The sequence below is a fragment of the Aythya ferina genome (genome assembly GCF_964211825.1).
Source record: "Aythya ferina genome assembly, chromosome: 1".
Taxonomy (NCBI): domain Eukaryota; kingdom Metazoa; phylum Chordata; class Aves; order Anseriformes; family Anatidae; genus Aythya; species Aythya ferina.
Genome location: NC_140296.1, coordinates 125212 through 142780, shown reverse-complemented (window position 1 = coordinate 142780; position 17569 = coordinate 125212). Strand labels below are relative to the sequence as shown.

At 45.1% G+C, this 17569-nt stretch overlaps 1 protein-coding gene across 13 annotated transcripts in view; it reads left to right on the top strand.

Annotated features, from left to right (window-relative positions):
- Positions 1-44: 44 nt before the first annotated feature.
- Positions 45-17569, top strand: part of LCMT2 (leucine carboxyl methyltransferase 2) — a 28448-nt gene continuing 10923 nt past the window's right edge. For 12 of the 13 annotated variants that reach the window (XR_014684803.1, XR_014684804.1, XR_014684805.1 and 9 more), the window contains exons 1-10: positions 180-591; positions 977-1058; positions 1394-1574; positions 4315-4474; positions 5167-5356; positions 6440-6547; positions 8307-8397; positions 10468-10725; positions 10906-11133; positions 14071-14168. Coding sequence is in view for 5 of the 13 variants with exons in the window: in XM_084493045.1 (XP_084349171.1) it covers positions 197-591; positions 977-1058; positions 1394-1574; positions 4315-4474; positions 5167-5356; positions 6440-6547; positions 8307-8397; positions 10468-10725; positions 10906-11133; positions 14071-14168 (1791 nt within the window). In the remaining 8 variants the exon portion in view is untranslated. The other variant, XM_084493046.1, reaches the window with a different exon arrangement.

The following is a 17569-nucleotide window of genomic DNA, read 5'->3' as shown; positions in this document are numbered from 1 at the left end:
GGGACCGCGGGGCGGGCCCGGACGCCAGGGGGCGCGCTCCACGCTCAGCGTCCCGCCCCTGACGCGCCGCGCGGTGCGACGCGGCCTGCGCCCGGCGGTCGGGTTGCCCGGCGCTGCCGGCCGGTGCGGGCGGGATGGGCCGCGGGCGCCCGGGCGCCCCGCGCGACGCGGCCGTGAGTGTGCGCCGGCCGGGGCGATGCCTCCCGGGACGTCTCCGCGCAGGCGGGGCCTCGGCCCGGCCGGCGGTGCCTGGGCGGGCTTCGGGGAGGGGGGCGGCAGACCGGGCGAAGAGAGGCTGGGGCTCGGCGGCGCCGGTGAGAGCCGCCCAGCCCTCGGAGCCCCTGGGCGCTGCTTGGCCGTGCGCGGCCCCGCCGCCCCGCCCCGGTGGGCCCGGGTGCCTCTTGGCCTTGGCGGGGAAGCGCCCGAGTCCGTCGGAAGCGCCAGCGCGGTGTCCGTGTCCCGGCAGGTGCAGGGCACCGGCGGCAGCAGCGCCATCAGCAAGTGCTCGGCGGCGGAGCGGGGCTACTTCGAGGACCGGTTCCTGCGGCTCCTGGCGGGGCGGCGGCGGCGGCGCGCGCCGCTTGTCCACCGGTGAGGAGCGGGCGGTGCGCGGGGCCCGGCGTCGCCATTCCAGTGAGGGATTTGATGGCTTGGAGGAGCAACAGGGCGTGTAAAGGAGTTAATTTCATATTGCTATGCTGTCTGATTTGGGAGAAGGAGCTCATATGTTGGCCACCCACATTGTAGGGAAGTATCTGAACCATCTGGATTCGTACTTTTCATCCGTTGAATATTCATGCATGCAAAATGGAACAGGTCCAGTTAGGATATCTACACTCTTTTTTTTCTCTGGGTTATTCGTAGTCTTGATGGTTAAGACACTGAATACAGTAATTCTGTATGTATTATCAAGGTCTGGTTCTTTTTTTGAAACAGGGCGCCAGTGTTGGAGAAATAATTGAATTTCATTTCACAGGGGTTATTATATCCGTGCCCGTGCTGTAGATCACTGTGTTCAAGACTTTCTGCTAAAGACCCAAAGCTATCCTAGGACACAGGTACAGTTTCTTTGTCTGGGTATACTTGTAGTTTCCACTGTACTTGTGAAAAATCTTTTTTGCATCTTGGCACTTTTAGCTTATTAGTGCATCTATTGTGATCTTTCCCTGGAAGAGCACGGAGAATCTGACTGTCGCTACTGGCTCTCCATTTGTCACTCTGACAGCAATATCTGGGAGGGAACAGTGTCTATACAATATCCTACGTCTTTTGGTACATTGCCTGTTTTTGTCACTCAACAGATTGTGTTCTTGAACTTGAATATTCTTCACGGGTAGATGCTCAGGGTGCTGCTAGAGTTGAATGTAACTATTTTCTGATACTTTATCTGCAGATCCTGTCTTTAGGTGCTGGCTTTGACTCCTTGTACTTCCGTTTGAAAGACATGGGTCTTCTGCATCACACTGTGATGTATGAGGTGGATTTCCCAAATGTGGCATGCCAGAAAGCTACTCTGATCAAAACAACAAAAGAGTTGTCAGCACTTGTGGGAGATACTGAAGGGGAGCGATTAGGTATGATACTTCTGGAACATGTTGTGGATGCTAAATGTTCCAGAAGAAACAAAGAAAGCTTCAGCCTTTTAAATGTTAGGCATGATGGCAGAGGAACTACGAAGTTGTATATGTTCATTTTCTGGGTAAAAAAAAAAAAAAAAAGGAACAAAGAAACCATTTGTAAGCATTGGGAGATAACTAGAAGATGTGTAGCTGACAATGGGTTTGTGAAGAGCTCAATTTCATTCTGTGACATCTTTTGAAGTACTATGTCCAACTTTGAGCTTACCAATACAAAAACAATGGCAAACTGCTGCATGCTCTGTGATAGGTCAGGAGAATGATTAAGGACTGAAGTATGTTCTGGAAAATGGGGAATGAAATACAACAGAGACATATGCAAGCCACTACATTTAGACTGTAATTTGCAGTTTAAATACAGATGGAGAACAGCTATCAAGTTAAGTAAAAAAAGAGAAAAGAGAGGGTTTATAATCTTTGGAAAAGAGGGCAGTCCACAGGAGGACTATAACAATGTTGTGAGGCTGTGCAGGGACAAAATTAGAAAGGCTAAAGCTCATCTGGAGCTCAATCTGTCTACTGCCGTTAAAGACAACAAAAAATGTTTTTACAAATACATCAATGCAAAACGGAAGACTAAGGAGAATCTCCATCCTTTACTGGATGCGGGGGGAAAATTAGTTACAAGAGATGAGGAAAAGGCTGAGGTACTTAATACCTTCTTTGTCTCGGTCTTCAGCGGCAAAACCAGTTGTTCTCTGGATACCCAGTACCCTGAACTGGTGGAAGGGAATGGGGAGCAGAATGTGGCCCTCACTATGAAGTTCAACAAGGCCAAGTGCCAGGTCATGCACCTGGGGCGCAACAACCCCAAGCAGCACTACAGGCTGGGAGATGAGTGGTTGGAGACCTGGGAGTATTGGTTGATACTCAGCTGAATATGAGCCAGCAGTGTGCTCAGGTGGCCAAGAAAGTCAGCAGCACCCTGGCTTGTATAAGAAGCATTGTGGCCAGCAGGTCTAGGGAAGTGATTGTCCCCCTGTACTTGGCTCTGGTGAGGCCGCACCTCGAGTACTATGTTCAGTTTTGGGCCCCTCGCTACAAGAAGGACATCGAGGTGCTCGAGCGAGTCCAGAGAAGGGCGACGAAGCTGGTGAGGGGCCTGGAGAACAAGTCCTACGAGGAGCGGCTGAGGGAGCTGGGCTTGTTCAGCCTGGAGAAGAGGAGGCTCAGGGGCGACCTTATCGCTCTCTATGGGTACCTCAAAGGAGGCTGTAGCGAGGTGGGGGTTGGCCTGTTCTCCCACGTGCCTGGTGACAGGACGAGGGGGAATGGGCTAAAGTTGAGCCAGGGGAGTTTTAGGTTGGATGTTAGGAAGAACGTCTTTACCGAAAGGGTTGTTAGGCATTGGAACGGGCTGCCCAGGGAAGTGGTGGAGTCACTATCCCTGGAGATCTTTAAAAGACGTTTACATGTAGAGCTCAGTGATACGGTTTAGTGGAGGACTTGTTAGTGTTAGGTGAGAGGCTGGACTCGATGATCTTGAGGTCTCTTCCAACCTCAAAATTCTGTGATTCTGTGAAGTAGAACACAAGTTCCTGTCTCCCATGAGCAGCTGAACATGTCTTAGTGAGTAGCTCTTCCATAAGCTGGTCCAGTTTCTTCTTGAGTCCATCCTCGTTTTTAGTATCTACAACATCCTATGGAAAAGAATTCTGTCCATACCAGTAACTTTCCAAATACTTGAAGTAAAAGACAGTTGTCAAAACATATGGCAATACTCTGTTCTCTGTGTCTAGAGGACAAGAAGTGATGGATAGGCAAGTTAGATATTAGAAGAAAGTAACAGGGAACACTGGCATGGGATGCTTATGAAGGCCATTTAACCTCCATTAATGGATGCCTTTGAGAACAGTGTAAATTATCAGCTCTCAGGACAAATTTAATTGTTGGATTGCACTAGTATAGAGGCATAGAGCAGGCAATTTCTAAAGTCACTTTACAAACTTGCTAGTTTATGATCTGATTTTGGTTGAAAAGGTTCAAGCAGCATACAACTTATATTCTTATGAAGTACAGAGGCGTGCTGTGATAATGTACATGTAAGTTGACAGTTATTTCTGAGAACAGGGATCTATAAGACTAGTCTTAGTATTTGCAGACAGTTAGCATGTCCTAGTTCAAAATCCCATACCCTTTCACAAAAATGAAGTTTAATTTTAAGATAGTAATAATAAAAGAACAAAAAAAAAAAAAAAAAAAAAAAACAAAAGCACCAAACCCACAACTAAATTTGAGAATATTCTTACAGTTGTGAGGGAAAACATTCAAATTGTAACAAAGCAATGGTACTTTCTTAGCCTGAACTGAAGGGTCCATAAATGAGAGCTCTTGATTCTGAATTATAGTGGTAATATAAAAATGTTATTAAAGTAAACATGATAAAGTTTTATTGTAATAGTAAATATAATTCTATTGGAAACCAGTAGGAGAACTTTGTATTAGGAATAATGGAATTTTAGTTCTGAGTTTAATGGGTCTCTTACTGATGCTTCTTGTTGCTATCCCTTTGTGGTTCATTCAGTTATGGGTTTTTCTTGTATATGTTGCAGAGAAATCAAGTTGATGGACACAGCCTTATAAATGATTGCTGGTGGAGCTGATTTTCCTGTTTGTCCTTTTTGTTTTCAGTACTGCATGAACACTGTAGTGAGTTTGTATCATTTTTGTCCCACAGGAGTCACTACTGCCTTTTCTGGAGAAGATTATAAATTACTGGGAGTGGATTTATCAGAGTTGTCTAAGCTGAGTACAGCCCTAAAAGAAGCAGGACTGGACAATGAAGTCCCCACCCTTTTCATAGCAGAGGTGGTGCTCACCTATCTGGAAAACAGCAGGTCAGTTGAATTACCCTGTGTTAGCTAGGTGGTAAAGTGAAAAGAAGCAATTTCATTGTAAGTCATCTTGGGCTGGGAGACCTGCCGTCTTATAACTAAAAGCTCATGGATTCTGTGCAAGTCCCAAACAGCTCCTTATATCATATGTATAATGTGGTAGTTGATTTCCAGGTGACATCAGAATAAGAGGCCATGGGCACAAACTGAAACAGGAGTTTCTGTCAGAACATCAGGAAGCACTTCGTTACTGTGCAGGTGATGGAGTACTGGCACAGGTTGTCCAAACAGGCTGTGGAATCTCCTTGGAGATCTGCAAAAGCCATCTGGACATGGTCCTTGATGAGTGGTTCTGGGTGGCCCTGTTGGAGCAGGGATGTGAGCAGATGCATCCAGAGGTACCTGCTGCCTCAGTTGTTCTGTTACTCTGTGAACCTTCTATGTTTTTTTATTTTCTTAAAGAAAAAGGGAGAAAAAAAAAAAAGAGGGAAAAACCTCAAATGATTGATTTATTTCTTCATGCATGGAGGAGGACATGTTCATAGGTCCCCAGCACAGGCTTCTCTTTTGTAAATTATCTCTGTCAGGATGCCTTAATAGCATGCTTTATGATGTTGCAGGAAGATTATTGCATGTGCCATATAATAACTGGACCCACAATTATTTAATTATTCTTATGTACATCTGCCTGACAGGTCAGATGCCTTGATTCAGTGGGCAGCAGAGCATTTCTCTCAGGCATGCTTTCTGCTGTATGAGCAGATGCACCCTGAGGACTCCTTTGGACGTGTCATGCAGCAGCATTTTAGCCAGCTGAACTCTGCACTTCATTCTTTGTCACAATACCCTGATTGTGAGGCTCAGCAGAGGCGCTTTTTTGAAAAAGTAAGTACCTGCAGCCCTAGGGCACACCATTCCTCGAAGTCTTTAAAAGACGTTTAGATGTAGAGCTTAGGGATATGGTTTAGTGGGGACTGCTAGTGTTAGGTCAGAGGTTGGACTTGATGATCTTGAGGTCTCTTCCAACTTAGAAATTCTGTGATTCTGTGATTCTGTGAAACCTGATTTACCTGGGAAAGATCATAGAATAATAGAATATCCTGAGTTGGAAGGGACCCATAAGATCATCGTGTCCAACTCCTGGCACCACACAGGTTTACCCAAAGATTCAGACCACATGACTAAGAGCACAGTCCAAACGCTTCTTAAATGCTGACAGGCTTGGTGCTGTGACTATGTCCCTGGGGATCCTGTTCCAGTGTGTGACCACCCTCTCAGTGAAGAACCTCTTCCTCATACCCAGCCTGAACGTCCTCTGTCACAGCTTGAGTCCATTCCCTTGGGTCCTATCACTGGTCACTAAAGAGAACAGATCAGCTTCTGCTGCTCCATTCCCCCTTGTGAGGAAGCTGTAGACTGTGATGAGGTCTCCCCTCAGCCTCCTCTTTTCCAGGCTGAACAGACCAAGTGACCTCAGCCGCTCCTCATACGTCTTCCCCTCTAAGCCCTTCAACATCTTAGTAGATGTAGCTTTAAATTATAGTAGATTTAACTTGATTTTAAGTTAATTTTAAGTTAATTTTACTTTAAATTATAGTAGATTGTAACTTTAAATTATTTTCGAAGTTGTCATCTGGGCCACCTATGGTTTGAAGCAAACAGGGACAAGGCAAAGCCACTGCCCTTTCTGGTAAACATGACTAGTCATTTGAAGGTCTCTGCAAACTTGCAGCCTATGTTCTGGTATGGAATTAAGGCAAGATGGGTTCCTCTAAGGCTTTTAATGTAATTACGTTTTTCAGAATTTTACAGGCAAGAGGTCTATCCTCATTGCAATCTGGGCTGCTGCTGTTTCAGCTAGACAGTCCTAAAGGCCCGTGAGGCACTTTATTTAAGGTCTTTATTTTCTTGTGGGAAGTGAGTCTCTGTTCTTCCAGAAGTAATGATTTTGAGGGATTTCTGTTTTAGGGCTGGACTGAGTGCAGTGTCATGGATATGAATGAGTTTTTCACCTGTTGTACTCCAGAAAATGAACAACAAAGAGTGCAGTCTCTGGAGCCTTTTGATGAATATGAGGTAATCCTCCTCAAGTAACATCGGAAGAAGACTCTCTTATATATTAGAAAAGCTTCTTATTCCTTCCTCAGTGAGTGATCTCCTGAGGAGGCAGTCTCAGCGTAGCAAAGTAGCTGGTGGCATAAGGGATGCTATATATGCTAAAAGTTTGCATGGGTTAAAGGAGCAATTCTTTTAATGAAAGAAATCAATAGAGGATCATTTAAATACATAAAAAGTATACCTTGTGTAAGGTTCCTGACCTGCAAATGTCTGGGAGCTTTCCTGGGTGGAGTATGTGCTTCTCTTGCATTTTCCTAGTCAACTACCATTTGTCATTGTTGAATACAGTTTACTGGCTTCAGATATCTTTTGGTCTGATTTTGTGAAGCCATTCCTATAATAATGATTGAAATTCAGTTATGACTATATTTTCTGCCATTTTTATGTTAACTGATGGCAAATTTGCAACTATTGAAAGTCTAGGAGAGAAGATAGGACAAGGACAATGAGTAACTTTGAGATGAATGTTGTGTAGGATGCTTACTAGAAGTTTCCTTTTCAACCTTGTGGTTCTCTATAATTCTTTCTAGAAATTTAATAGCCCACAGTATGAAAACAATTTAATGTACTTGCATTTATTTTGCCTCCACGCAGGATCTGCTGTGCTACATGAAAAAATAATATTGACTGAAAGATTCTGGCAGATTTGCAAAGTGGTGTAGCAATATCTACAGTAATTATTGTAGATCGAGGAAAATACTCATACAGTGAGAAAGTAAAGACTGTTTACCATTTCCTTACAGAGGAGGTTTACAAGTCCACAACGGACATTCTGCATAAGAGTAAGATACATATAAGCAGAGAGCTCTTCAATTAACCTTTCAGATAGAGTAAGATCCAAGTCTTATTGGCAACAAGCTTGATAGAATTAGGTTAGAAATGTAAAATACATACTTACTGCTGAGGGTGACTTGTTTTTGGAATAATTTTCCTAGAGACAAATAGTGTATTCTTCCACTTTAAGTATTCTGTGGGTTTTTTTGCCTTTTAATTTCATGTTTGTGCCTTCTTGTCACATAATTGTCTGAATTATTCAGTTCCCTCGGGATAAACATATTCAATTACTTGATGTCCACAAAAGCCAGGGTGTAGTTTGGTATTGCTGCTAACTTTCAGTACAGTACTCTGCTTGTGCTTCTGCCTTTGAGTGATTCCACAGCGAAACTGTAAATCATATTTAGGTATTGTCGACCGTCAGTGACCAAGTGGCACCTTTGAACATTTGTCATTTCTTTGGAATCACTTACATTCCATGACCTTTAAGAAATCTTAATTCCGCTGGTATACAACCTGCAGTCTTTTTTTATTATCAGAACTGGGTAGCATTAAGGGAAACTGGTTCCAAAAAATCGTGTTCATCATGCAATTTGTAATGAAGCTATGGAATTCCTTGCTGTAGTATGTTACAGGTGAAAGAGGTTTATGTGAGTTTAAAAAGCAACTGTATAGGTTCTTGGATGAAAAATCCAGGGATTGTTTGATAAAACAGAAAAGCCCTGGGCTGTAAACATTTGGGAGAAGGGAAGGTATTACTGTATACATACTTGTTCTTTCTCAGATTCAGCTTTAGGCTTTTTATTTTGGCCACTGTTGGAAACACTGTTAAGCCAGGTTGATCTAAGACTTTATCACTCTGGCCATTCTTAGATCCTTACTGCCACTTGCTCTGAGATTTTTGAGAGCCCTTGTTTGTTTTTGTTTCTTTGGCTTTCTACAGGAATGGCATCTGAAATGTTCTCATTACTTTGTCTTGACTGCATCAAAGGGGATGGAACCTTCCTGGACTCCATTGTTATCCAGTACGACAGGTACATACTGACTAGTTTTTATAGTCTTTTATCTCATGTGTCTCCCTGTGAGAAATTTTAGGAGGCAGTAAAATTCAGTAAGGAATGCATGTGATGCTACCACCTGATTAGCTTTCTCCATCCTCATCACAATGGTTTCACAGTCTTTAGCAAAGCCAGAGCTGTGTCCCGGCAAGTGGTTCTGATCAGTTTCATGTTAATTTCTGTTAATTTATTGAACATTCCAGTCCCAACAGTTCTTCCTTTTGTTTATAGATGGCTGCAACACAAGGCTACCCTGCTTTTCCTCCTATTTTGGGGATCCACCAGACTCTGTCTTTTCAATTTATTCCAACTTGCCTCCATATGTAGCTCTCTGGGCCATTCTGTTCTTCCAGGATAGGTTGTTATATCTTATACCTAGTGCACCATCAAAGCAGTCCAGGAGAGCACTCGGGACTGTGTAACACAAGTTTTCTTTTCTTTTTTTTGTTATCTCCTGTGGGTGGAATTGTGTATGTAGCATTTCTGTTTCTGAAATCTTCTGTATGTTGTTTTTTTGTTTTTTAAATGGGCGAAAAGTGATACAGCAGGAGTAAAGCCAAGACCAAATCTGTGCTTCCATGATGAAAAAGACTTGGCAGCAGTAGCAGTCCAAGAAATTCCTGCATTTGGCTGCTTGCTTCCTTTTTCAGAGTGGAAAGCAGATTATTTTTAACCTGGTTAGCATCACTGGTCTTGTTCATAGTACAGCACCACAAGCAATTCTGTCTGCATCTGAAGATTGAAATCTGTGTTACAGGGAGCAGAAAAGGATGGAAAAGAATCACAGAATCATAGAACGGCTTAGATTGGAAGGAATCGTAAAGATTCCAACCCTCCTGCCATGGGCCCGGACACCTCCCATTAGACCATGTTGCCCAAAGCCCCATCCAAGCTGGCCTTAAACGCTTCAGGGATGGGGCATTCACAACTTCTCTGGGCAACCTGTTCCACTGCTTCAACACCCTCAGAGTAAAGAATTTCTCCCGAATATCTAATCTAAATCTACCCTTTTTTAGTTTAAAATTATTACTACTTTTCCTACAATCCCTGATAATGAGTCCTTCTCTTGCCCCCTCTAGGTACTGTAAGGTACTTTAGGTACTGCAATGAGGTCTTCCCAGAGCCTTTTCTTCTCCAAGCTAAACAGCCAACTCCTTCAGCCTGTCTTCATGGGGAGGTGCTCCAGCCCTCTGATCATCCTCATGGCCCTCCTTTGGACTCATTCTAATAAGTCCATGTCCTTCTTGTGCTGGGCACCCCAGAGCTGAACACAGTACTCCAGGAGGGGTCTCACAAGAGCAGAGTAGAGCACAATCACGTCCCTTGACCTGCTGGCCACACTTTGATGAAGCCCAGGATATGGTTGGCTTTCTAGGCTGCAAGCACAAATTGCTGGCTTGTGTTGAGCTTCTCATCAACCAACATCCCCAGGTCCTTCTCTTCAGAGCTGCTTTCAATCCGTTCTCCACCCAGCCTGTATTTGTGCTTGGGATTGCCCTAGCCCAGCTGCAAAGACTTTGCACTTGGCCTTGCTGAACTCCATGACATTTGCACAGGTCCACCTCTCAAGCCTGTTGAAGTCTCTGGATGGCATCCCTAAACTCCAGCGTGTTGACCACACACAGCTTGGTGTCATCGGCAAAGTTGCTGAGGGTGCACTGAATTTCACTGTCCACGTCACTGACAAACACGTTAAATAATGCCAGTCGCAATACTGACCCCTAAGGAACACCTCTTGTTACTGATCTCCACTTGGATATTGAGCTGTTGACTGCAACTCTTTAAGACTGACCATCCAGCCAATTCCTTACTCACCTAGTGGTCCATCCGCTAAATCCATGTCTCCAATTTAGAGACAAGTTGACTCAGGGTAGTGTAAATCATTACAGCTTGATTTCTAGGGCATGTCAGATTGTCAATTGGAAGACTTGCTTTACGATTTTTTCTTTTTGAAAAGCTGAATAGTTGTGCTTAATCTGTCATTTTAAGTGTGGGTGTTGCTTCTTTGTATGAAATTTAACATGCTTTGTTTCTCATTGCCTTCAGTTCCTCATCATCATGGTCCTGTCAGGATAGTTGGGAGTATCAATGCATTGGTGTGTGAAGTGCGCTCTGAAGCTTCTGGCTTGAGACGTTATGGTCACCACTCTGCTCTTATCACACCCAATGTAATTCTGACCACTGGAGGCTTTGGGGAGGAAAATGGACAGCACTGTCGTATGAGAAATTTTCATGTGCTAATTAAGCATGAAGGCTACTGGAAGGCTGGATGTGTGAAAAAGGAAAATCATGATAAAAGATGGGGTGAGTATCACAAGGTGGGTATTGATGGCAAGGATAAGGAGGATGTTTTTATGCTAGCTATGAAATAGCATCTAGTGGAAAGTGACGTCAGAGTGCAATTACACTGACAGTCAAAGAGATGCAAAGGTTCTGAATTTCATGGAAGATCAGTGTGAACTGTGATGTCTTATGTCTCTACAGACGAGCGATTGTACCATACTGTGTCATGTCTCTCAAGCAGCCTGGCCCTGGTGGTAGGAGGACGAACATCCCCAAATGCAGCTTTGGGAATGCTGTGGCTAAAGTTCCCCAAAACCTGTAACGACTCGGATCCAAATGACATTACAGTGGAGCCTGTAAGTCTGCAGCCTGCTGCTGAACCATTTGCTTTGCGCTGGAGACACAGTACAACTGAAGTAATATTCAAAGGTAAAAGTGGGAAACAGGGGCTACGGTCATTCCATGATGCTTTTTCTCTACCATTCCTTTGCTGACACTCTTTTCCCCTGCTACAGCATGGTGTTCCTCCCACAGGATGCAGTCTTTCCTGAACTTATCATATGTGAGCTTCCCTCAGGCAGCAGCTCTTCAAGAATTGCTCCCATATGGGTCCATACTATGGGGTCCATCCTTTAGGAGCAAACTTTTCCAACAGGGGTCCCCCATAGGTGGCAGCTCCTGCCAGATCACCTGCTCCTGCATGGGCTCCTCTCCACAGGCTACAGCACTAGAACAGATTCTTCTCTGGCAGGGGCTCTCCATGGGCCGCAGCCTCCTTCAAGACATATTAACCTGCTCCACCGTGGCCTCCTCCACAGGCTGCAGCATGGAAATTTGCTCCACCATGGTGCTCCACCATGGTGCTCCACCATCTGCTCCACTCCGTGGGCTGTGGAGGGATGGCCTGTACCACCATGGGCATCTCCACAGGCCTTAGGGGAACTTCTGCTCCAGCACCAGGAGCACCTCCTGTTCTCCTGCACTGACCTTGGTGTCTGCATGGCTGTTTCTCACTCCTCTCGAGCTCCTTTTGTGCAGGAGTTTTTTTTCCCTTTCTTAAATATGCTCTCACAGAGGCACAAACAACATCACATAGTGTCTCGACTCTGGCCAGCAGCAGATTCCTTTTTGGAGCTGGCCGTAACTGGCTCTTATTTGACACGGGTTAGCTTCTGGGCTCTTCTCACCCTTGCAGCCAAAACCTTGCCACATAAACCCAATACAGGGGGAAGGTGTTTTAGTTTGCTTTTAGTTTCTCACTGTTCTAGCCCATAAGTTACAGGTTATAAATTATATTAAACTCCCTATGCTGAGTCTGTTTTGCCCATAATGATAACTGGTGAGTGATCCCTGTCCTTATCGCAACCTTTCAGCCCTTTCCATATTTTCTCCTTTTCCTTTGAGGAAGGGGAGTGAAAGAGTGGCTATGATGGATTTCAGCTGCTTATTAGGGTAAAACTACCACACACTCCTAGTTTTAATACAACTATCACAGACTGAGTACCCTCTAAAGTAGAAAATATATTCAAAAGGGCTCTTCTTGAAACGTGAAATATGATAATTTCTGATTACATATGCCCCATAATCCCCAGTGGTAAGCCAAATTGAAACCTAGGTATATAATTTGTTTTGGAAGACTGATTTTTTGAGATCAAATTATGGCTGAAGTGATTCATGATTGATCATGCCAGAAAAAAAGCTTCAGGACTTCTTCTCTGAAGAGCAGTATTTTAATTTTAAAGCATTATGGAGTAGGATCCATGGCTCTTTTTTTTGGAAGAAGTGCCTCAGAAGAAATGTTGCACTTCTGTTAGCAGTTGATAACTATTCATTAGTTGTGAGGTGTAGAATCAAGACCAGCAATGGCACACTGAAGGTTTCTCTAGTAAAGATAATGATTGTAATGGATGAAAACTAGAGCAGTTGTTAGCTAGTCAGTGGTGAGACTGAGAGTGGAATTCAGGAGGTTAAAGCTGTCCTTTCTTAAGCGATGTCATTCTCTACTAGCTGGCAAGGTGTTACTGAAGGAGAGCATCAGGAGATTGCTAAGTAGTTGTTAGTCTACTCTATAGTATAAGCGTACTTTGAATTTGTGGGGCAGTGTTTAATTAAATGCATAAATAAAATGTTATGAATAATACAGTGCTTTTGTCTTTGTTAGATTGTATTGTATCATCTTATTTTGCCTTGATTTTGCTTTTCAGCAAAAGTAATTGATCAATACTTGTGTTACTTGCACAGTCCATTATGAAAACATGATGCACATTCTTGACATCTACCCAGACTACTAGTGCACCTTTTGTACCTCCTTTTTGAGGCTTCTCCAGATTCTCCAACGCACTTAAATTACCTTGATCTCCCTTTTCTATGAAAAAATGCATTCTTGTTGTCTTAGGAGGATTCATCTCTTTTGTTGTTTTCTGTCAATCCATGTCATTGTGTTGTTATGATTTATGCTCTTAGGGTTTTCTAGAGGTGTCATCTTTCCATTGTCTGAATTTTCATTCCTTAACTCCATTATTTGTATTTAAAAACATGTTTGTTCCTTTTGGTTTTGTGACTGTGTTGTGTGAATTACATTCAGACTTTAAACATTCAGACAGTACATAATATAAGTGGGTGATGGGGGTGTTCTCAATGATCACGAGCATGAAGTATACGGCATCTCAGTGGAAATATTTTTATTCCTACAATTGCCTTATAAAAAATCTAGATAAAAGGGTGATGCTTGTATCTCTTAAACAATTTATTGGGCTACGAAGATGGTGAAAGGCCTTGAGGGGAAGACGTACGAAGAATGGCTGAGGTCACTGGGCCTGTTCAGCCTGGAGAAGAGGAGGCTGAGGGGAGACCTCATCACAGTCTACAACTTCCTCGTAAGGGGGTGTTGAGAGGCAGGAGACCTTTTCTCCATTAACACCAGTGACAGGACCCGCGGGAACGGGGTTAAGCTGAGGCAGGGGCAATTTAGGCTGGACGTCAGGAGGGGGTTCTTCACAGAGAGGGTGGTTGCACACTGGAACAGGCTCCCCAGGGAAGTGGTCACTGCACCGAGCCTGTCTGAATTTAAGAAGAGATTGGACTGTGCACTTAGGCACATGGTCTGAACTTTTGGGTAGACCTGTGCGGTGTCAAGAGTTGGACTTGATGATCCTTAAGGGTCCCTTCCAACTCAGGATATTCTATGATTCTATGATTCTAAGTTGCTGTATGTCTTCATATAAACAGTATACATAACAGTAAACAGTATACAGCTGCATGACCAGCTATCTCAGCTCAGCTTTTCTTCCATGCAAATATAAGTTTTTGCTTTTGTGACATTGCAAATTCTAACTTCTCTTTCTCCTTCATTCTGTTTTTCTGCAGGTGAGAAGTACCTCTTTATATATGGAGGCCGCTCTGCTGTGCAGCCAGTGCTAGGAGATTGGTATTTCCTGCACACTCCAGAAATTTCCTGCGCTGTGGTAAGAACATAGGGAGGCCCTGGGGAATAGAAAGTGCTGTGCTATTGGAAGCTCAACTAAATCACAGTGGTATTACCGTATTTAAGCATATGGTAGACTGCATGATTCCAGACTGCATGGAGGAAATTCTGTTCACAGTTGTTATAAGTAGCGGTCACTTCCAGCAGCTCTGGGCCTGGAAATTCCTCCTTACTGGCCACTGGAATCCTCTCCAGTGTTCCCAAAGACCTGGGATGTATCTGTCCCAGGCTAATAGATATGGCAGCTGTTTTCTTGTGTGCAGGTTCAACTGGTAGTGAAGCTGACTGTATATCCCAAAGACACATAGATATGTGCACACATAGAGTGCACTGGCATGGCCAGCTACACTGACTGCTACAGATAAGATGATGCCTTCAACAGCACCCATGTATAACATTACCAGGACTCACATGAAATCCAGAGTCAAGTGCCTTTAGTTCCCTCCCTTCTCTTTGGCTGATAAGGACTGGAAGTTCAGTAGTCAGAGCACACATGCCTCTATTCTGTAGATTGATAGGCATGTGTGCATTTGCAGTTCCATCAAGTATCAGTACAGTCCCTCTGCACATCTGAGATGCCTGCCCAGATCCTGAGCTCTCTTACCTGCTTTGTGAGTCTCTTGATTGCCAGCTAGTACAACTTGAAATTTGCTAGCAAACATTTGTGCACACTTATATCTTACAGAATCACAGAACGGGTGGGGTTGGAAGGGACTTCCTGAAGATGATCTAGTCCAACCCTCCTGCTGAGCAGGATCACCTAGAGCACATTGCACAGGGTAGCAGCCAGGCGGGTTTTGAATATCTCAAGAAGGAGACTCCACAACCTCTCTGGGCAGCCTGCTCCAATGCTCTGTCACCCTCAGAGTAAAGAAGTGCCCCCTCATATTGAGCTGGAACCTCCTGTGCTTCAGTTTGTGCCCTTTGCCTCTTGTCTTGTCACTGGGCAGAACTGAAAAGAGACTCGCTCCATCCTCTTGATACCCTCCCCTCAGATATTTATACACATTGATGAGGTCTTCCCTCAGTCTTCTCTTTTCCAGGCTAAACAGGCACAGTTCTTTCAGCCTGTGCTCATACAACAGGTGCTCCTGTCCTCTCATCATTTAAGTAGCTCTCCTCTGAACTCACTTGAGTAGTTCTATGTCCCTCTGGTACTGGGCAGCCCAGAACTGGACACAACACTTCAAGTGTGGCCTCAACAGGGCTAAGTAGAGGGACAGGATCACCTCCCTTGACTTGCTGGCAACACTCTTTGGAATGCACCCTAGGATACCGTTGGCCCTCTTGGCCACAAGGGTGCATTGCTGACTCATGGTCAGCTCGCTGTCCACCAGGACTCCCGGGTCCCTCTCTGCCGAGCTGCTCTCCAGCAGGTCAGACCCCAGCCTGTACTGGTGCTTGGGGTTATTTCTCCCTAGGTGCAGAACCCTGCACTCGCCATTGTTGAACTTCATGATGTTCCTCTTGTCCCAACCTTCCAGCCTGTCGAGGTCCCTCTGAATGGCATCACAGCCCTCTGGGCTATCAGCCATTCCTCCTAACTTTGTGTCATCAGCAAACTTGCTGAGGGTGCACTTACCTCACAAGCACCCTGCAGTCATTGATCTCTTGAATACCAGCATATGTCTACTACCTCTGCCTAAGCCCCTAGACCTCCTGCTAGAGGTAGGAGGCTGGCTAGACCAGCTGGCTGGACCAGATGAAGGTTGTAAGGAAGACATGGAGAACTACAGGCCTGTGAGCCTGATCTTGGTGCCAGGGAAGGTGATGGAACAGGTCATCTTGAAATCAATCACACAGCATGTGTGGGACAGCCAGGGGATCAGGCCCAGTCAGCATGGGTTCCTGCAAGACAAGTCATGCCTGACCAACCTCATCTCCTTCTATGACCGGCTGACCCGCCTGTTGGATGAGGGAAAGGCTGTTGATGTAGTCTACCTAGACTTCAGCAAGGCCTTTGACACAGTCTCCCACAGTATTCTGGAGAAGCTGGCAGCCCATGGCTTGCTCGTTGCTGGGTTAAAAACTGTCTGGGCGGCTGGGTTCAGAGAGTAGTGGTGAATGGCGTGAAATCCAGCTGGCAACCAGTCACTGGAGGTTTTTCCCCAGGGGTCAGTGTTGGGGTCCATCCTCTTTAATATCTTTATTGATGATTTGGATGAGGGAATTGAGTGCACACTCGGTAAGTTTGCAGATGGGGGGGAAGTGTTGATCTACCAGAGGATAGGGAGGCCGTGCAGAGGGATCTGGACAGGATGGGTCGATGGGCAGAGGCCAAGGGATGAGGTTCAACATGGCTCAGTGCCGGGTCCTGCACTTTGGCCACAACAACCCCATGCAGCGCTACAGGCTTGGGGCAGAGTGGCTGGAGAGCTGTGCAGAGGAAAAGGATCCGGGGGTGCTGATTAATGCTCATCTGAACATGAGCCAGCAGTGTGCCCAGGTGGCCAAGAAGGCCAACGGCATCCTGGTTGTGTCAGGAGTAGTGCAGGCAGCAGGGCCAGGGAGGTGCTTGTCCCCCTGCTGAGGCCGCCCCTCGAGTGCTGGGTTCAGCTTTGGGCCCCTCACTACCAGAAGGACACCGAGGCCCTGGAGCGTGGCCAGAGAAGGGCAGCAAAGCTAGTGAAGGGCCTGGGACACAAGTCCTAGAGGGAGTGGTTGAGGGAACTGGGGGTGTTTGGTCTGGAGAAGGGAGCCTCAGGGCAGACCTTATTGCTCTCTGCAACTGCCTGAAAGGAAGGGGTGGGAAGCTGGGGGTCGGCCTCTTCTCACAGGTAACTAGTGATAGGACCAGAGGGAATGGCCTCAAGTTGTGCCAAGGGAGGTTTAGGTTGGAAATGAGACATTTCTTCTTAGAAAGTGTAGTCAGGCATTGGAATGAGTTGCCGAGGGAGGTGGTGGCATCACCATCCCTGGGGATGTTCAAGGAGAGGTTGGATGTGGTGCTTAGGGACATGACTTAGTGGGTGACATTAGTGGTAGAGTGATGGTTGGACCACATTATCCTGAGGTCTTTTCCAAACTTAATGATTCTATGATTCTATAATCCATGTATTTGTAAACTTAAGGTTCACAGGTGTATCTTGAACAGAGAGCAGCGTGCAAGAAGGAAAACAAAGTTACTTCTAATACATGTGCAGAAATAAAACTCTATAAAGGCTGAACAATATTAAATAAAATCTAGAGAAATACTGAAGACAGTGTAAGTTGAAACACTTCTATGTAGCCATCCTTAGAGGAAACCCCCATGTGTGCAGCTTGAGGATTTTTTTATTCTTCCCTATTTACTCAGGCATATAATGATAGGTCAAGAGGGAATGGTTTTAAACTAAAAGAGAGTGGATTTAGATTAGATGTTAGGAGAAAAATCTTTACTTG